Source organism: Bombina bombina, chromosome 7 (genome assembly GCF_027579735.1).
Source record: "Bombina bombina isolate aBomBom1 chromosome 7, aBomBom1.pri, whole genome shotgun sequence".
In the NCBI taxonomy this organism is placed as follows: Eukaryota; Metazoa; Chordata; class Amphibia; order Anura; family Bombinatoridae; genus Bombina; species Bombina bombina.
The window spans coordinates 475,122,676-475,144,273 of NC_069505.1; the positions used below are offsets into that span (position 1 = coordinate 475,122,676).

General features: G+C 39.8%; 1 protein-coding gene across 2 annotated transcripts in view; it reads left to right on the forward strand.

Annotated features, from left to right (window-relative positions):
* LOC128666769 (oocyte zinc finger protein XlCOF6.1) overlaps positions 1-21,249 on the forward strand; it is a 28,932-nt gene extending 7,683 nt beyond the window's left edge. The window contains exons 3-7 of one of the 2 annotated variants that reach the window (XM_053721554.1): positions 5,710-5,811; positions 6,859-7,006; positions 10,665-10,757; positions 16,393-16,497; positions 17,667-21,249. In XM_053721554.1, coding sequence (XP_053577529.1) covers positions 5,710-5,811; positions 6,859-7,006; positions 10,665-10,757; positions 16,393-16,497; positions 17,667-18,379 — 1,161 coding nt within the window. In that variant the 3' untranslated portion in view covers positions 18,380-21,249. The remainder of the gene's footprint in view (positions 1-5,709; positions 5,812-6,858; positions 7,007-10,664; positions 10,758-16,392; positions 16,498-17,666) is intronic. The other variant, XM_053721555.1, reaches the window with a different exon arrangement.
* The last annotated feature ends 349 nt before the right edge of the window (positions 21,250-21,598 follow it).

Genomic DNA, 21,598 nt, shown 5'->3' on the forward strand with positions numbered 1-21,598 from the left:
AGGCCTATCACGGGCCGAAATGCGTAGACCTGCACTGGTAAGCCTGATTTCATTGAATCTAATATTTGTGAACTTGCTACACATTGGATCTATTTTTCTTTCCACAGGAACATTTTCATCTTGGTTTTCTCTTCCGTTTTATGAATGAACCCTTTGCACCAAGGAGACAAATGTCTCAATACCTTTTAACACTTGGACACGTTTGATTGGAGTAACATTGTTTTTTGTTTATCTACACATCACATCAGTTTTTTGTGCAGACACTTATCAATTGATATTTCACAGATTTTCCTTTCTCTTGGTTCATATTTTTATACACCTTTTTAAATTTTTTTATATATTTTACCGGACACTATTTCACCTATTGGATTTTTTCAGAGTCCTTTTACATTTTTCTCAATTAACCCTCACAACTCAGCTGATTTGTCTACACACTTGCTTTATTTGGAATCATTTTTTGGACACATTTTTTGGATTTAATTCCACCACGATTTATTTAGATTGATTTATTTAGAGTGGCTAACTATCCTCTGCTGGACACTATACCAGGACACTGCTCCGTGGACATTTTGTCTGTGAATAACCCACGAGATCCACTTGCTTTGCAGGATTATCTGAAGCCAGTTCATTTATTGTATTTTTAGACATTGTATTTTTAGACTATGTATTTATTGGTTGTATTTGTTTGAATTGATAACCCTATTTAATTGTATAATTGATTATCATGGATCCATGATATTGCATTGTGAATTGTTTTATTGGTTTTATTGATATCATTTTAATATAATAAATTGACCTTTACTTTTTTTATATATCATTAACACCTAGCCTCCGTTAGTTGGCGCCTGGGCATTCCACCCTTTGTGGTTGTTAGGAAAGTGCTGGTTACTAAGGGCCCCAGGATTGCTAAGATCCACTTGGAAGTGGTGCACAGATGACTTCCGATTATCTTTGGTGTCTGGGATAATCATGTATGTCGCGTTTGAGGGTTATGAGCAGGATTATGCTGTGCTCACTGAAGAGAGGATCGGTAAGATCCCCAGGCTTATGGGAGGTAAAAGCTATGGGGATAGAATGAATAAGGGAACCTGGTGAATAATAGAGGCTGGGTGAGCATTAGAGGATGCTGGGGATATAGGACTGAGGCAGATGATTAAAGGCAGGAAGGGAAGAGAAACAAGGGATTGGTGGAGACATGTGAGAGTTAGAAAGGAGGAGCCTGGTGAGAGATTGAATGAGGAGATATGAGGGGATGCTGGGGAGGAGCAGAATGAGAGGCTATATGGAGGGGAGGCAGAAGGAAGGGAGGCTGAGGAGCAGAAGGAGCGGAGGCTGGAGGGGAAGCAGAAGGAAGGGAGGCTGATGAGCAGAAGGAGGGGAGTCAGGACGGGAAGCAGAAGGAAGGGAGGCTGAGGAGCAGAAGGAGGGGAGGCAGAAGGAAGGGAGGCTAAGGAGCGGAGGCTGGAGGGGAGGCAGAAGGAAGGGAGGCTGAGGAGCAGAAGGAGGAGAGGCTGGTGGGGAGGCAGAAGGAAGGGAGGCTGAGGAGCAGAGGCTGGAGGGGAGGCAGAAGGAAGGGAGGCTGAGGCGCAGAAGGAGTGGAGGCTGGGGGGGAGGCTGAGGAGCAGAAGGAGTGGAGGCTGGGGGGGGGGAGGCTGAGGAGCAGAAGGAGGGGAGGCTAGAGGGGAGGCCGAAGGAAAGGAGGCTGAGGAGCAGAAGAAGCGGAGGCTGGGGGGGAGGCAGAAGGAAGGGAGGCTGAGGAGCAGAAGGAGGAGAGGCTGGTGGGGAGGCAGAAGGAAGGGAGGCTGAGGAGCAGAGGCTGGAGGGGAGGCAGAAGGAAGGGAGGCTGAGGAGCAGAAGGAGTGGAGGCTGGGGGGGAGGCTGAGGAGCAGAAGGAGTGGAGGCTGGGGGGGGGAGGCTGAGGAGCAGAAGGAGGGGAGGCTAGAGGGGAGGCCGAAGGAAAGGAGGCTGAGGAGCAGAAGAAGCGGAGGCTGGGGGGGAGGCAGAAGGAAGGGAGGCTGAGGAGCAAGAGGAGGGGAGGCAGAAGGAAGGGAGGCAGAAGGAAGGGAGGCTTAGGAGCAGAAGGAGGAGAGGCTGGGGGGAGGCAGAAGGAAGGGAGGTTGAGGAGCGGAGGCTGGAGGGGAGGCAGAAGGAAGGGAGGCTGAGGAGCAGAAGGAGTGGAGGCTAGAGGGGAGGCTGAAGGAAGGAAGGGAGGCTGAGGAGCAGAAGGAGCGGAGGCTGGAGGGGAGGCAGAAGGAAGGGAGGCTGAGGAGCAGAAGGAGGGGAGGCTGGAGGGGAGGCCGAAGGAAGGGAGGCTGAGGAGCAGAAGGAGCGGAGGCTGGGGGGGAGGCAGAAGGAAGGGAGGCTGAGGAGCAAGAGGACGGGAGGCTGGAGGGGAGGCAGAAGGAAGGGAGGCTGAGGAGCAGAAGGAGGGGAGGCAGAAGGAAGGGAGGCTTAGGAGCAGAAGGAGGAGAGGCTGGGGGAGGCAGAAGGAAGGGAGGTTAAGGAGCGGAGGCTGGAGGGGAGGCAGATGGAAGGGAGGCTGAGGAGCAGAAGGAGTCGAGGCTAGAGGGGAGGCCGAAGGAAGGGAGGCTGAGGAGCAGAAGGAGCGGAGGCTGAGGGGAGCAGAATGAGGAAAGGCATGAAGGGAAGAGAACATAACACTAAGTAAAAATGAGTGTGTGAACTGAGAATAGGCTAAACCAGAAATGCCAATCCTCCTAATTGCACTTCTCACAACTAGTGCAGTTAAAATCAGGGAGTCCAATTGTTAGAAAAGGTTTAAGGTGGCGCCACAGGCTATCTGGTTACCAATTAATATCTAGATATATAATCTATGTAATCAAAAGGTAGGGTTACAATTTAACCTCCAATACAAAAATAGACAGTATATAGAAAAAATGTGCAAATTACTGGAGGGATATAATCTCTATAAAACGTATTTATTAATGCATGTATATACAATTAGTAGCAGAAAAAACATACACTTAGTCAATATAAATAAAACCAATTACTCTTATAAAAGTGTTACTCCTGTAAAAGTAAGACACCAGTGTCAGTCTATCTGGATAATTCTATAAAACTTGTTAAGCTAAAATCTCTGTGACAATATAATATATAAGGCATACAGATTTAAAAAAAATAATTCCTTAAGCGATTATATTCATATCATAAATCTCACTTTCTCATGTGCATCCGTTAAAATTATATGACTAGGCAGTGGATACACACTATATTAACCTTATTGTTAGAATGATAAATAGGACGTGCTGACAGTCCACATGAAGTAACAGTCTTAGGTTGTTGAGACTTTTGATATAACTTGATCAAAATAATGCTTGCACATTCATAGGTGTACTCAAGAAAGTTTGTTATAGATGGTGAGCAGTATTCCTTGAATTCTGGCTGTTAACTGCTTTTAAAGTATTTGCGATATTGCAATTTTCAAATGCAAAGTTTGTTTCCAGGTTGTACTTACCCGGGGTTCCGGTAATTGGGGCGGTCTCTTATCAATCCGCTTACCTGAATCCCACCGGGTGTAGGTTACGTTGTTTAATGGTCGTCTTTTAGGGAAGCTCCTTTGGTTCTTTCAAGTGTGCACACTCTTATTCCTCTGTTAGTTTGTGCTCCTACCGTCTACCCAGAGTTTCAATGAATTCACTTTAGTCTGGCGTGGCGGTCCTGGGAGCAAAGGTGTCTGTGTCTCTCAAACAAAGGCTCCCTGGAGAACTGAAACGCGTAGACCTGACCTGATCCAGCGTGTTTGAGAGACACAGACACCTTTGCTCCCAGGACCGCCACGCCAGACTAAAGTGAATTCATTGAAACTCTGGGTAGACGGTAGGAGCACAAACTAACAGAGGAATAAGAGTGTGCACACTTGAAAGAACCAAAGGAGCTTCCCTAAAAGACGACCATTAAACAACGTAACCTACACCCGGTGGGATTCAGGTAAGCGGATTGATAAGAGACCGCCCCAATTACCGGAACCCCGGGTAAGTACAACCTGGAAACAAACTTTGCATTTGAAAATTGCAATATCGCAAATACATTAAAAGCAGTTAACAGCCAGAATTCAAGGAATACTGCTCACCATCTATAACAAACTTTCTTGAGTACACCTATGAATGTGCAAGCATTATTTTGATCGTTATATCAAAAGTCTCAACAACCTAAGACTGTTACTTCATGTGGACTGTCAGCACGTCCTATTTATCATTCTAACGATAAGGTTAATATAGTGTGTATCCACTGCCTAGTCATATAATTTTAACGGATGCACATGAGAAAGTGAGATTTATGATATGAATATAATTGCTTAAGGAATTATTTTTTTTAAAATCTGTATGCCTTATATATTATATTGTCACAGAGATTTTAGCTTAACAAGTTTTATAGAATTATCCAGATAGACTGACACTAGTGTCTTACTTTTACAGGAGTAAAATTTTTATAAGAGTAATTGGTTTTATTTATATTGACTAAGTGTATGTTTTTTCTGCTACTAATTGTATATACATGCATTAATAAATACGTTTTATAGAGATTATATCCCTCCAGTAATTTGCACATTTTTTCTATATACTGTCTATTTTTGTATTGGAGGTTAAATTGTAACCCTACCTTTTTGATTACATAGATTATATATCTAGATATTAATTGGTAACCAGATAGCAAAGGTTGGAGGTGGCGCCACAGGCTAACAATAGGAAGGGACGAGAAACAAGGGATTGGTGGAGACATGTGAGAGTTAGAAAGGAGGAGCCTGGTGAGAGATTGAATGAAGAGATATGAGGGGAGGCTGGGGAGGAGCAGAATGAGAGGCTATATGGAGGGGAGGCAGAAGGAAGGGAGGCTGAGGAGCAGACAGAGCGGAGGCTGGAGGGGAAGCAGAAGGAGCGGAGGCTGAGGAGCAGAAGGAGGGGAGTCTGGAGGGGAAGCAGAAGGAAGGGAGGCTGAGGAGCAGAAGGAGGGGAGTCTGGAGGGGAAGCAGAAGGAAGGGAGGCTGAGGAGCAGAAGGAGGGGAGGCTAGAGGGGAGGCCGAAGGAAGGGAGGCTGAGGAGGAGGGGAGGCTGGAGGGGAGACAGAAGAAAGGGAGGCTGAGGAGCAGGAGGAGGGGAGGCTGAGGAGCAGGAGGAGGGGAGGCTGAGGAGCAGGAGGAGGGGAGGCTGAGGAGCAGGAGGAGGGGAGGCTGAGGAGCAGAAGGAGCGGAGGCTGAGGGGAGCAGAATGAGGAAAGGCTGAAGAGCAGAAGGAGCGGAGGCTGAGGGGAGCAGAAGGAAGGGAGGCTGAGGAGCTGAAGGAGCGGAGGCAGAAGAAAGGGAGGCTGAGGAGCTGAAGGAGCGGAGGCTGAGGAGCTGAAGGGGCGGAGGCTGGGGGGAGGCAGAAGGAAGGGAGGCGAAGGAGCGGAGGCTGAGGAGCTGAAGGAGCAGAGGCTGAGGAGCTGAAGGAGCAGAGGCTGGGGGAGAGGCAGAAGGAAGGGAGGCTGAGGAGCAGAAGGAGCGGAGGCTGGAGTGGAGGCAGAAGGAAGGAAGATTTAGGAGAAGATACCTCGGCATGTTTGTAACCTCACACAGGACTTTGTCTTATGCAAGTGCTCTAATTGGCTACACATATTCACTGTCTTGCTTTTTGACCATAATACTGAGAATGTGATATTAGGTTACAAGTGACAGGGTCATAGGTCTCATATTTCTATGGTTATCTCTTGCAGCGTTTGTCTTACACACTGATAACACCCAACATGACCAAGGACAAGACGACTGAGATGATACTGAATCACACCCTGGAGATCATGTGCCTGCTGACAGGGGAGGTGAGAGCTGATGTCATAATAAAATCTGCCCGTCCCTGGTTGCGCTCATTTACAGATCATCAGCGCTATAATTGTAGAATTAAACGTAAATGTTTGTAATTATATTTTGGGCAATAAACATTGAAACATTGTAATATTTGCTAATTTGAGCTTAAAATTGGCTAAAATTTAAGCCTGGTAGTGAGGTTAAAGAAAACAATTTGAGTATTTACTTCAACACAGAGTACCCCTCTAATGTTTCACTGAGGTTATGGTAGGGCCGGGTCTACAGTAAGTACTTAATAAAATAAAAATGCAGCATGTCTAGTTGGATATATGGTATAACTGGCATGGGGTGTAGATTTATGTTCACCGGTCTGGAACCAGGGACATAATAAATCCAGCTAAATAGGTGATTAAAATCGTCATCAATGACCAAGGACGTGCCTGGCATGTCCTCTGGGGTTTCAAGCGCTGGAAGCGATGGCCTCAACAGGAAGGTTTGTCTAACCTGATGGCAATAAACCTTCTAGAGTAATATGAGCTGGTTTACTATAAAGGGGAATAGACCAGATAGCAGGGAATCAGATTTGCTCATGCTCAGATCAGTCACAATGTAGCCAATTTGTCAGGTCTCTTATCTCCCTAAGGACAGGAGCTACACTGAGAATTTCTAAGTGCTCATTTTGCAAGAAAACGAGTAAGTTATTTGTTGTTGATTTTTTTTATTTTTTTAGGAGCACAGTTTAATATCTCTTTAAAACACTCAACATACACACTCCATATATGTGGAACAAAGACATTATGTCCATATTTTTGTGACACAGAATCCATCTCATTAGAGCATTTTATTTTTAAACATATACACCTGGAATAACCCCCATTCTGCTCTAGATAAGGGTACAGCAATTGCAGTATATGTATGTATGCCTACTTCTGATTGGCTCAGCAGTTGTATCCTCGTACCTATTTCTTAATCAGTTATTTCTAAGCAGATAGGTTTGCACTGCCAGGAAATATGACATTAACCCTTTCTCTTGCGCTGAATGAGCTGTGTGTGTATTTCAGGTGCCTATAAAGTATGATGATGTTGCCGTGTATTTCTCTATGGAGGAGTGGGATTATATAGAGGGACACAAGGAGCTTTACAAGGACGTCATGATGGAGACTCAGCAAGCACTAAGGACTATGGAGATCCCAGGAAACGAGAGCGCAGGTAACAAAGTTATTGGGGTCAATTTATCTAGCTCCATACGGAGCTCCTGCTCTGAGGCCGCGGACAGAAATCAACCTGATCGAATACGATTGGCCGAGAATCTGCAGGGGGCGGCACAAGAACTGCTGGTTCAATGAGATACGCTGTCGGCATTTATCGATGTGCAGCGGACATGATACGCTACATCGTATCATGTCTGCTCGCACTTTAGTAAATTGACCCCATTGTCTTTAAAACAGGCATGAAACCCAATATATTTATTTGGTGATTTAGATAGAGCAACAATTTTAAACAACTTTCTTTGTTCTATCTTTTGTTGAAAAGCACAGATATAATCTCACGTGTCTGGAGCACTATATGGCAGCAGAATGTTATCGAGTTGCAAGAGCACTATTTCCTGCCATGTAGTGCTCCAGATATCTCTTCAACAAAGAATATAAAGAGAACAAAACAAATTTGATAATATAAGTAATTGGAAACGTTTTTTTAAAATGGTTTGCTGTCATAAAAGAACATTTTTGGATTTCATATCGCTGCCATCTAGCGCTCTTAGCAGCAAAAGAGTTAAAATAATTTTACTTCACATTTTATTCATGCAAAGAAACTTTCAACTTGTTTAGAACATTGTTTCCCAACCGCGGTCCTCAAGTTCCCCCAACAGGCCAGGTTTTCATTAGCTGAACCAATGCACAGGTGAAATAATCAGCTGATGGGTGAGAGCTGGTTAGTTACCATGGTTACTGATCATCTGATTACTTCATCTGTGCTCTAGTTCAGCTATAATGAAAACCTGACCTGTTGGGGGTTACTTGAGGGCCGCGGTTGAGAAACACTGGTCTAGATGACGCTCTTTATTTAAATTCATAACTTGAATACAATGAACAATTTCAGATCATATTTAATTTAAATAAACGTTTCATTGCTTAAAAGTGTGGTTTGAGCAGTATTTAAAGGGACACTGAACCCAAATGTTTTCTTTCATGATTCAGATAGAGCAGCAATTTTAAAGGGACACAACCCAAATTTTTTATTTTGTGATTCAGATAGAGCAAGCAATTTTAAGCAACTTTCTAATTTACTCCTATTATCAATTTTTCTTCGTTCTCTTGCTTTCTTTATTTGAAAAAGAAGACATCTAAGCTAAGGAGCCAGCCAATTTGTGGTTCAGAACCATGGACAGCACTTGTTTATTGGTGCTGTTCAATCAGCAAGGACAACCCAGGTTGTTCACTTAAAATGGGCCGGCATCTAAACTTAAATTCTTGCTTTTCAAATAAAGATACCAAGAGAATAAAGAAAATTTGACAATAGGAGTAAATTAGAAAGATGCTTAAAATTGCATGCTCTATCTGAATCATGAAAGAAAAAATTTGGGTACAGTGTCCCTTTAAGCAACTTTCTAATTTACTCCTATTATCAAATTTTCTTCATTCTCTCGGTATCTTTATTTAGAAAGCAAGAATGCAAGTTTAGAAGCCGCCCCAATTTTGGTGAACAACCTGGGTTGTTCTTGCTGATTGGTGGATAAGGTCACCCACCAATAAACAAGCACTGTCCAGTGTACTGAACCAAAAATTGTCTGGCTCCTTAGCTTAGATGCCTTCTTTTTCAAATAAAGATAGCAAGAGAATGAAGAAAAATTGATAATAGGAGTAAATTAGAAAGTTGCTTAAAATTGCTGCTCTATCTGAATCATGAAATAAAAAAAATTGGGTTCAGTGTCCCTTTAATAGAGACAAAATAAAGCTTTCATGATTCAGACTTTTATTATCATATTTAATTTGTTCCTTGGTATCCTTTGTTGAAAAGTATAACTAGGTAGGCTAAAGAGTATCCGTGTACTGCTGCGCGCTAGCTACACACATATGCCTCTTGTCAGTGGTGCATTGCTGCTGTGGAGAAGTCAAAAGCCGCTCAACCAGACAAGCTGTATCAATTGGAGAGAGCAAATATGATTTTCAGTAGGTTAAAGGGACAGTCTAGAGCAGAAATTACAAGCTCTAGTTTGTTACAGCAAAACATTTTTGTATTTGTTACCTTAGCTTAATAAATGTTTTACCCCTGTAAAGCAGGAACTCTCCTTGCGCTTGATAAATCTAGCTCATGGGGTGAACCAATGACAAATGGTATATTAGTGCAATCACCAATCAGCAGCGTCAGTTCATTGCTACTCCCGCGCATACCTAGGTAGTTTTTCTTTTTTTATCAAAGGATACCAAGAAGACAAAGCAATTTAGATGAAAGAAATAAATTGGGAAGTTGTTTAAATGTCGTGTTCTATCTGAATCATGAAAGTTTAATTCATTTACTGTCCTTTCCCTAATTGGCTCCTCCAAATAATGCAAATGGTGGGTGTGGTTTTGTCTATTGAAAAACAATTGCAGCAGTATAGATATTGTTGCCCCAGTCGTGGATCCTGACCGTTATTTATGTGTATTGTAGTTTCATTTGTGTATCTTGACCTGTATGCATGTGTACTGCTGCACATATATTTATTAGATTCTGACATAAGTACACTCAAAACAAAACATAAAAGTAATTACATTTGTCTATACGACATCACATTTACTTCTATGATCTTATACACTGTTGCACAGTGGTTGATTCTGAACTGTAGGTGTGTGTGTGTGTGTGTGTGTGTGTGTGTGTTTTATTGACCAATGACAGATATTAACCAGTATGTGAGCGTTTTATTGACCAATGACAGATCTTAACCAGTATGTGAGCGTTTTATTGACCAATGACAAATCTTAACCAGTATGTATTCATTTTATTGACCAATAACAGATTGTAACCAGTATGTGTGTGTTATATTGTACAATGACAGTTCTTAACCAGTATGTATGCAGATTGTTGCCCAGTGACAGATTCTGACCCGTATGTGTGTGGATTGTTGCCCAGTGACAGATTATGACCCGTATGTATGCGGATTGTTGCCAAGTGACGGATTCTGACCCGTTTGTATGCGGATTGTTGCCAAGTGACAGATTCTGACCCGTATGTGTGCAGATTGTTGCCCAGTGACAGATTCTGACCCGTATGTGTGCAGATTGTTGCCCAGTGACAGATTCTGACCCGTATGTGTGCGGATTGTTGCCCAGTGACAGATTCTGACCCGTATGTGTGCGGATTGTTGCCCAGTGACAGATTCTGACCTGTATGTGTGCGGATTGTTGCCCAGTGACAGATTCTGACCCGTATGTGTGCGGATTGTTGCCCAGTGACAGATTCTGACCCGTATGTGTGCGGATTGTTGCCCAGTGACAGATTCTGACCCGTATGTGTGCGGATTGTTGCCCAGTGACAGATTCTGACCCGTATGTGTGCGGATTGTTGCCCAGTGACAGATTCTGACCCGTATGTGTGCGGATTGTTGCCCAGTGACAGATTCTGACCCGTATGTGTGCGGATTGTTGCCCAGTGACAGATTCTGACCCGTATGTGTGCGGATTGTTGCCCAGTGACAGATTCTGACCCGTATGTGTGCGGATTGTTGCCCAGTGACAGATTCTGACCCGTATGTGTGCGGATTGTTGCCCAATGGTGAATATTTTTTTTTAATCCTATAATTTAATTCCTAAAATACAGCTGCTGTTCTTTTACTGTGTATTCCTTGTTTACTTCATAAACGTAATATTCCTTAACTTCATTTGTGCAGGTGACGTATTAAATGCTAAACCTACAGAATACCTGTGTATTGGGAGTCAGCTGGAACCTCCGGAGCAGGAAATCTGTGTCCCTATAAATAAAGGTGAGTGGTGTTTGCACAATTTATTGACGTATCAAATTAAAATGGAATTTGCTAATGATCAACACTTCATCGTGCTGACGTCAGTTTTATTATTTTGTGCTGTTGCTTATAAAGTCCGATATCATCATTTACATTTAAGGAAGCATTAGTCATTTGCTGCATGCACAGTATAAAGAAGCTGCTGCTTGCTTGCAAAATGTCTTTCTACACAATGGGCTACAGTACAAGTGCAGCGCTAATTTATCGCGCGCCCGTAAACAGGCATATTCGGTGTGCAATAAATAACCAGCCATTACAAGTGGCTGGTTATTGCTACTGTGAGCTGGCGGTAGCAATAGGCGGTAGCGCTCAGAAAATTAACCAGAGATCAGATCTCTGGTTAATTTTCAAAATGTGCCCCCAAAATACAGTGTAGTTCTTAAAGGGACACTCAGCTCAAATTAAACTTTAATGATTCAGATAGAGCAGCAATTTCAAACAACTTTCCAAATTACTTCCATTAACAAAATGTGCTCAGTCTTTTTAGATTTACACTTTTTGAGTCACCAGCTCCTACTGAGCATGTGCAAGAATTCACAGAATATACGTATAGGCATTTGTGATTGGCTGATGGCTGTCACATGGTATAGGGGGAGTGGAAATAGACATAACTTTAAAATTTGTCAGGAAAAAAATCTACTACTCATGTGAAGTTCAGACTAAGTGCTATTGCATTGTCTTGTTATCTTGCATTTGTTGCTTATGCAAATTACTGTATTTACTGGTGCTTTAAGAAAATATCTAGCATTTTTATTAAAAATAACTGCACAAAGCATATTCTAGGGGTTACAGTTGGTGAGTGTGGGGTGTTAGACAACAAACGTCACTGAAAAGTGCCTTTACATCGCGGTCTATGGGGTCTGTTGTATTCCTGTAAATATATGTATATGCTTATATACATATACATTTATGTGTTCATATGTGTATACGGGTAAAGCCAGAAATGCCGGTAATCCTAGGAAAACACACCAAAAGTAAATGAAACATTTTTATTTTGGATTACACTTATGTTTCTTACAATGTTTTTGTTACAACAACAGGAAAGTAAACATTTTTACAACAACATAAAACATTTTTATTTTTCATATGTTTTCTACCATGTTTTTTTTACAACAGGAAATTAAATATTTTTGTGTTGTTGGATAGACCGGACTGTCTGTCGCACTTGCATTCTGAGAAACTTTAAAAGAACGTTGTGGGGAAGTGGGACCCATGGTTAGGTTTCCAGAGGCGGTTGCGGTGCCCGAAGGCTCTGATTAGAACAGAACTCTTTGGAGCGTATCTGCCCTCAGACATTAATGCATGATTTGATTGGCGCCGCAACAGCCTCTAAAAGCGAAATTTTGCGCTCCACTTGTAATCTGGCCTGATATGCTTTAGATATGCACAGTATGTATTAGTGGTTTAGTGCCATATTGCAAAGGTCTGCACACACAATAAGTATTTATACATTTATTAAAAGGCATAAAATCAAGAACACTTAGTCAACATAATCTAGATGACTAAAAAATTGCAACATGTTTCTCGGCACGCATGCCGTTTCATCCTGAATATTTCTCACAAACAAGTGTTCACAATTTAAAACACTTTAAAAACAATCAGATTGTGTGTACAGACAACTCCCATAAACTCCCCCTGCTTAAAGGGACATGATATCCAAATGTTGAAGCAAATGAAAGTGATGCAGAATAGCTGTAAAAAGCTGACTAGAAAATATCACCTGTGCATCTCTAAGTCCTAAGTATTTAACACCCCATTGTAAAGGACTTTAAGCAGCAAATCAGGATGTTAGTCCCAGGACAAGCTCATGTTATTTCCCTATTCATTTTAAGGAAGTTTACTATGAAATCTCATGAGATCACAGCAAAGGCAAAGCATGACCTCAACACTGCTGATGCTAATTGGCTATTTTTTATTTTTTTTAAAACTTGCAGCTTTACAGTAGCTGAAGTATATCTGTTTACACAGCACTTACTCTGGTGAGCTGAGGAAATTGTGAGGTAAAATATCTTCCTTTTTCACATAGAAATGCTCAGGTGATATTTTCATCTCAGCTTTTTACAGTTATGCTGCATCCCTTTCATGTATTTTAGCGTATGAGTATTATGTCCCTTTAAGGAACATTACAAAAGAAGCTAGTGACCCACCTTAATTAATCAAACCTTAAAGTGATGGTAAACTCTCCCTTTAAAAAAACAGATCTGGACTGCTAGTGATATTTTAGATGGAGTTTAATTAATCAGTTGTAATGAACATGTGCTATATCTTTCTTTTTAATAAGATATGAAAATCAAATACCCAGCGCTCTACCGCCCCATTCAAAAGTCAGTTTTTCGGTGAGCTAAAGGTTTGAATTGTTGTCCAACCAGCGCTCTAGCTACAACAAAAGTGCCATGTGGGGAGAGCACTGATTGGACAACAATACAAACCGTTGGCTCACAGAAAAGTTTCATTATTTAGTATTTGAAATTCATATTTCTATTAAAAAGTAAAGTATAGCGCAACTTCATTACAACTGATGAATCAAACTCCGTCTAAAATATCACCAACATTCCAGATCTATTCTTATAAAAAGGGAGAGTTTACCGTCACTTTATGTATGGAGATGGGTCACTAGCTTCTTTTGGGTTTAAAGTCTTAAATTTGTCATTACTGTCATATTAAAAAACTTCTTGAGCGTGTCCTTTTTACCTGCTTTGCTGTGGCCTTTGCTATATGTGTAGCATGTTGCAGGGACAGTTCTGGATTTTGACATATGGTGCTTCAGCCTCTCCTAACGGGACATTTTATACTAGATTTGTCTTTGCATAAATGTTTTGTAGATGATCCATTTATATAGCCCATCTGGGAGTGTTTTTGTAACAATGTATTGTTTTACTTACTTTTAACCCCTTAATGACAGAGGACGTGCAGGGTACGTCCTAAAAAAAAAGAGACAGTTAACGCCTGAGGACGTACCCTGCACGTCCTCGGTTTGGGAAAGCGATGGAAGCTATCATGATCGCTTCCAGCCGCTTTACGGTTATTGCAGTGATGCCTCTATATCGAGGCATCCTGCAATAACATCCGTTGGCCATCCGATGCTCTGTGGCCCTCTCTGCACCGGACATCGATGGCCGGTATCGTTGGTGGTGGGAGCCGTTCTGGGAGGCGGGTGGCGGCCATCAATGGGCCCAGTGATGTGGAGGGGGGTGGGATCGTGGGCCGGGGTAGCACGGGGAGGAAGCGGGTCTGAACCGCTACACTACAATAAATGTATTAAGTATAAAAGTGGGGGAATATTAAAAAAAAAAATCAGGGGGTGTTGGGTTGGTCTGTGGGGGGGAAGCTACACTACAGAAAACAAAAACGGGGAAAAAATATTAAAACCACTTTATTTTCTGCAAACTGGGTACTGGCAGACAGCTGCCAGTACCCAAGATGGCCCCCAAAAAGGCAGAGGGGGGGTTAGAGGGCTGTTTGGGGGGGGGGGGGATCAGGGAGGTTGGGGGCTAAGGGGGGATCCTACACAGCAGCATATGTAAATATGCTAAAAAAACAAAAAAACAAAGATACCTTTTATTTTAGTACTGGCAGACTTTCTGCCAGTACTTAAGATGGCGGGGACAATTGTGGGGTGGTGGAGGGAAGGGAGCTGTTTGGGAGTGATCAGGGGGGGTGATGTGTCAGATGGGAGGCTGATCTCTACACTAAAGCTAAAATTAACCCTGCAAGCTCTCTACAAACTACCTAATTAACCCCTTAACTGCTAGCCATAATACATATGTGATGCTCAGCGGTATTTAGTGGCCTTCTAATTACCAAAAAGCAACGCCAAAGCCATATATGTCTGCTATTTCTGAACAAAGGGGATCCCTGAGAAGCATTTACAACCATTTGTGATATAATTGCACAAGCTGTTTGTAAATAATTCCAGTGAGAAACCTAAAATTGTGAAAAATTTAAAAAAATTTTTTATTTGATCGCTTTTGGCGTGAAATGGTGGCATGAAATATACCAAAATGGGCCTAAATCAATACTTTGGGATTTCTTCTAAAAAAAATATATACATGTCAAGGGATATTCAGGGATTCCTGAAAGATTTCAGCGTTCCAATGTAACTAGCGCTAATTTTGAAAAAAAGTGGTTTGGAAATAGCAAAGTGCTACTTGTATTTATGGCCCTATAACTTGCATAAAAAGCAAAGAACATGTTAACATTGGGTATTTCTAAACTCAGGACAAAATTTAGTAACTATTTAACATGGGTGTTTTTTGGTGGTTGTTATACATTAGCAAGAGCGCTAGATGGCAGCAGTTTTATAATAATGTTATACATTAGCAAGAGCACTAGATGGCAGCAGTTTTATAACAATGTTATACATTAGCAAGAGCACTAGATGGCAGCAGTTTTATAATAATGTTATACATTAGCAAGAGCACTAGAGGGCAGCAGTTTGATAACAATGTTATACATTAGCAAGAACACTAGATGGCAGCAGTTATATAACAATGTTTTACATTAGCAAGAACACTAGATGGCAGCAGTTTTATAACAATGTTATACATTAGCAAGAGCACTAGATGGCAGCAGTTTTATAACAATGTTATACGTTAGCAAGAGCACTAGATGGCAGCAGTTTTATAACAATGATATACATTAGCAAGAGCACTAGATGGCAGCACTATTTCCTGTTATGTAGTGCTTTATACACATGCGCGCTACCTATCTAGGTATCTCTTCAACAAATAATAACATGAGAACATTGATTATAGAAGTAAATTGGAAACTTTTTTTTTTAAATTGTAATCTCTATCATGAAAGAAAAATGTGGGTTTCTATGTCCCTTTAATCATAAAATGCTATCTATCTACACACACTAATAGGGACGTCAACCTTAAAGGGACAGTCTACTCCTAAAAGATAGATAATCCCTTTATTACCCATTCCCCAGTTTTGCATAACCAACACTGTTATATTAATACACTTTTTACCTCTGTGATTACCTTGTATCTAAGCCTCTGCAGACTGCCCCCTTATCTCAGTTCTTTTGACAGACGTGCATTTTAGCCAATCAGTGCTGACTCCTAAAAAAACTCCAGAATACCAAGAGAACAAAGCAACTTTGATGATAAAAGTACATTTGAAAGTTGTTTAAGATTGCATTTCAATCATGAACATTTAATTTTGACTAGACTGTCCCTTTAAATCGTCACCACAAGTGCTAATTGTAGTTGATTAACCCCTTGATTGCTCATGTGTTTTGGACAAGCAGATGATAGATCCCTGATGTGGGAGTGGTCTGGGTAATCAAGGAGTTAATTCACTACTGCAAGTGAGGGGGTCCATACAGTTTGGTCTCCTAATTTTTATGTTGCTCTAGCAAATGTCTTTCATAGGATAATGCGCTGCTGTTTGGAGTAAAAGGAAACCAAATACTTATGTTGTCTTGTTATAGAATAACATCAGCCAATGGTAAACATTTTTAAAATAAATTAACATCTTAATTGGTTTTTTTAATAGCTTTTTTGGGGGGGGGGTTTCGGTAATGTATAAAGATGTTTTATATTCACTGTTACAAAATGATTATGCTTTTTTTTTTTTTCCTCCATTTAAGTTAACTCCGACATAATAAAAGTGGAGGAAATAGATCTGTGTATAGTAAACCCTATTGAAAGTGATGAAGATACCGACTTTGAAAACCAGGAGGATACAGACACAAGTAAGTTTGTGAGAGATATAGATCTACCTATCTCTATTTATAGCGATCTAGTTATGTCTGTCTGTCTGTCTATCTAGCTATCTGTCACAAACGCTAGGATTTACCATCACTTTAATAATAGGATTCCAAAAGATTTGGAATACTGTTTTGTTTTTTAAATATACTGTTATGAGTGATTTTAATAGGACAATGTCAACTAAATAAATACTGATTTATGAAAAACAAAAAAATTCTTATTTTCACTTTTATTGCTTCTATAGATTTTATTTTATATCATATGTGATGTTGTATATAAGATTATTTTGGTATTTTTCTAAGCTTCTAATCTATCTATTCCACCCATTCCAACCAACACAAGTAAAAATCTAGTCTATCCTAAGCCTGTTAAACCGCCTTCTCCATTGTAGAAATATAATCTCTCATAACCGCGATCTGTTGTTAGTTTCTAGAAACCTCAAAATGCTGAAATCAAAACATTTCCAGATTCTATGTTAAAGGGGCAGTAACTACCTTGAGATTTTAATATAAAAGGGGTTAGTTATCCATAATAAAACAACTTTGCAATATACTTTCATTGTTTATTTTGCCCACTTTTTATATAATTTAGGAAGATAGTTTATCTTAAAATTTCCGCAGTAGCCACATCCTACTGTAGAGGAACTTTAAAATATCCAATTAGGATTCTTGGACCGTTATACGTTTGTTTGGCACTCACTTATACTCTAGTATTAAAGGGACAGGATGCCCAATTTTTTTTTTTTCATGATTCAGATAGAGCATACATATTAACGACTTTCCAATTTACTTCTTTTATCTAATTTGCTTCATTATTTAGGTATCCTTTGTTGAAAAGCATAGCTAGATAGGTTTAACACCTGAGTGCTATTTGCTGATTGGTGGTTGCACATTTCATACTGCTCCTTCAACAAATGATACCAAGAGATTCAATCTAATTAGATAATAGAAGTCAATTGGGAAGTTGTTTAAAATTGTACGCTCTAGCTGAATCATGAAAGAAAATATTTGTATTTCCTGTCCCTTTAAGTTTCTATCTTTAAATAAATACAGATTCTCGTCATTGTTAAATATATTGACAACCTTATTTTAAATTTGATTATAACTAATAATTTGTAAGATAACAACTTTACTCTTAATCTGTTTATTTGCAGCAGATCTATCTTTGAGTTGGGATATTCCTAGTCAAGGTCAAAGTGTAGACGCTTCCTTCAGTCCTTTCAAAGATCAACCAAGTCACGTGGGAAATAAATTATATCCATGTTCTGTATGTGGTAAACGCTTTTCCCAAAAATCGCATCTTGTTGCTCATCAGAAAATTCACACAGGAGAAAGAGAATTTGCCTGCCCTATATGTGGGAAATGTTTTATCCGGCAATCAAATCTTATTTCTCATCAAAAAATACATATAGGGGAGAAAGCATTTTCATGTTCTGATTGTGGAAAGTGTTTTAAATGGAAATCGAATCTTATTACTCATCAGAAAATTCATACCGGAGTGAAATCTTTCTTGTGTCTTCAGTGTGGGAAATGTTTTACCCAACAATCAGGTTTAATAATACACCAGAAAATTCATACAGGAGAGAAAGCATTTTCATGCTCTGAATGTGGGAAATGTTTTAACCGGAAATCACATCTTATTGCACATCAGAAAAGACATACCGGAGAAAAAGAATTTGTATGTGATGAATGTGGCAAATGTTTTACCCAGCAATCAAGTCTTATAAGACACCGGAATATTCATAAAGACGAGAAAGCGTTTTCGTGTTCTGAATGTGATAAATGTTTTGACCGTAAGTCAAGTCTTATTTCTCATCAAAAAAATCATACAGGAGAGGAAACATTACCATGTTCTAAATTAGGGTAATGTGTTTTTTTATGATGAAAAATAAGAATTGGCTTACTGCTACAACAGCATATAGAACTAAGTACACATCAGAGGACACAACGAAACAGAAGTGGACACTTTAAAGAAACACTAAAGTCAAAACTAAACGTTTATGATTCAGATAGAGCACACAAATTTAAACAACTTTCCAGTTAATTTCCATTATTTAAATATGCACATTTTTTTATTTGCACACTTTTTGAGGCACCATCTCCTACTGAGCATGTGCAAGAAATTACAGAATATATGTATATGCATTTTGTGATTGGCTAGGGGCTGTCACATGATGCAGTAGGAGGGAAAAATATAGCTGACTTTAAAATTTGTCAGAAAGAAATCTACTACTCATTTGAAATTCAAACTAAGTGACTTTGCATTGTCTGTTTATTATGCATTTACTGATTATACAATTCCGCTGTGTTTAGTGGTCCTTTAATAGATGCTAAGCTCGTTGAGTATTCTTCCTCTTTGTCTAAGGGGAATAAAACTAGAATTTGTAAATGCTTTACAGCCACAAATAAAGTATTTATTGTTTTTTAAATTATGTTTGTAGATAGAGACTTTGAGGCCGATTTATCAATGTCTGTCTGACATAATACGATGTAGCGTATCATGTTCGACAGACATCGCTTGAACTGCTTGTGCAATGCCGCCTCTGCAGATTCGCTGCCAATCGGCCGCTAGCAGGGGTCGCAGCCTCAGAGGCAGTGGACCAGTTAAGGTGCAGCAGTCTTAAGAAGGCTCGCGCGGCATCAGGGGGGCCATTCCGCCCTTGATAAATCGGCCCCATAGAGTAATCTATGCATAATTAAACATTTTATAATTGAATAACTATCCTTATTTATTTTGCCCCCTTCCTTTTAGTTAACTGTAAGTTTTGCCATTTTTAAGATATGAAATGCACATTACAGACTTCTCAAGTCTAACTCTGCTACATATCTGACCCTAATTGGTCCCAGCAGCTGTAAAAAGAACTACAAATCAGTATATATTTTGCAAACAAAAATATACATATCCTGATTGGCTACTCCTAATAAGGAAATGTTAGGTGGAGTTAAGCTTTGGATAAACAATTGCAGCAAATAAAGTTATTGTGCTAAAAGAAATTACACTCTACTAGAATGTTAATTTATTGCAATACAGCAGAAAATTACTGTAATCACAATGTGTTTACTAAACACTAAATAAATACTAGATAGAATGATGCAGCCAGAAAAAACCCGATCAATTTGAGAATAACATGTAGATATATTTTTTTTCAACGTTTCATTAGTTGTTAAATGTTGACAAAATAAGTGTAAATTTTTAGTGTCTATAAAACAATGGGAGCTGCCATGTTGTAACATTTATAAATAGGTCACTAGAGTGTGCAGCCAATAGCTGTGTGTAATATAACAGTGTTCTGCGCTTCCATTTCTAACAGGAACTGAAAAGCTCACAATGTCAGAATGGAATTACATGAAAAGGGGACAAAACAAATAAAGTATATTTTGTTTATATATATATATACACACACACAATTTATCATGTTATATTACCATCTCAAAGTGTTTAATGCTCCTTTTAATACTATATATAACTTTTATTTCAGCTCAGTGATTGTACCAATCTCTAGTAGCATGGAATAGGACTTTTGGCTGATCAACATTTTAAATAAGGAACTCTCCGTTGTTCAATGTCAATCATTTAATGTGTTAACGATTTTTGGGGTCACCCATGTCCTCGGACTCGCTCACAGTACAATATTTACTTGTATATATAAGTTCCCCATCACTGTGCATCCTGCGAGCTCCACAGCGTCATCCATGCACAACTGCGCATGCGCATAAGTGTGGAGCGTTCAAGCATTCATACCTAAAAAGTAAAAACCAAACCAACTCTCTAAAAAAGCCTGGCACACTAGAGTAATCTAGTAGCAGTGTATCCGTAACATATTTAACGCCTATAACTGCAGTTCACGCTATACTAATACTACAAGTTTACTGAAAACGGACCAAAATCTCAAATGTTTACCTAATCTCCTGAATCATACAGAGTGCGCTCACTAGTATTCCTTTAAGTTCACATTACATAAGTTCATTCACTGAACCCTTTCAACAGCCGCCATAGTTCACAACCCTTACACTAAACCTCATACCAAATTTTATCTTCTTAAATTCTACACTGTCCCAATATGGACTAACTTCCTAAGACAATACCAGCCCCCTTCACATTACTCAACTAATTCATAGAAAACAATGAAAATCCAACTGCATATTCAGCCCATTTTGGGCTTGAAGTATCCAAATTATAAATTGATTTGGATTCCCTCTGCAATAGAAGCTTCCCCCTCTAGGAAGGGGGCATGGTCAATAATGATATATCTCAAATCAGCTACTTTGATGGCAGCCTGGATAGCTGATTGGTGGTTAGCCATTCTGGTTTGTAGATCATCCTGGGTCTTACCCACACAAAATTTTCCACATGGACAGTGTAACATATAAATTATGTACCTGGTGGTGCATGTGACCCTTTATCTGATCTCATATCTCTTGTTCTTCCACAGATGTGATGGGGAACTTATATATGTAAGTAAATATTGTACTGTGAGTGTGTCTTGAATAATGAAGAGTGCCTTCTTTATACAGTTTTATTATTCATTTTTTGAAGCGCACCCCACCGGTTAATGAGTGAAAGTGAGTGCTGGATCCAAGAGGTGTGTATATATATATATATAAATGTAATTTGATGCAATGTTATTGTAGGTCAGAAAAATATTATAGTATGTCTCCCATGTTGTATATTGGACCATGGTGTTATTGTATTACTTGCTTTTTGCAAAACCTTGCAATTAAAAAGGTAAAAAAATATTTATTTTTTTTATATACGTTTTGTATTCTTCATAAAAGTATTTTTAAATGTACAGGCTTGATAACCTTTAATTGGTGCAGATCCATAAAGAAATTTCTTTCATGTAATTAGCAAGAGTCCATGAGCTAGTGACGTATGGGATATACATTCCTACCAGGAGGGGCAAAGTTTCCCAAACCTCAAAATGCCTATAAATACACCCCTCACCACACCCACAATTCAGTTTTACAAACTTTGCCTCCTATGGAGGTGGTGAAGTAAGTTTGTGCTAGATTCTACGTTGATATGCGCTCCGCAGCAAGTTGGAGCCCGGTTTTCCTCTCAGCGTGCAGTGAATGTCAGAGGGAT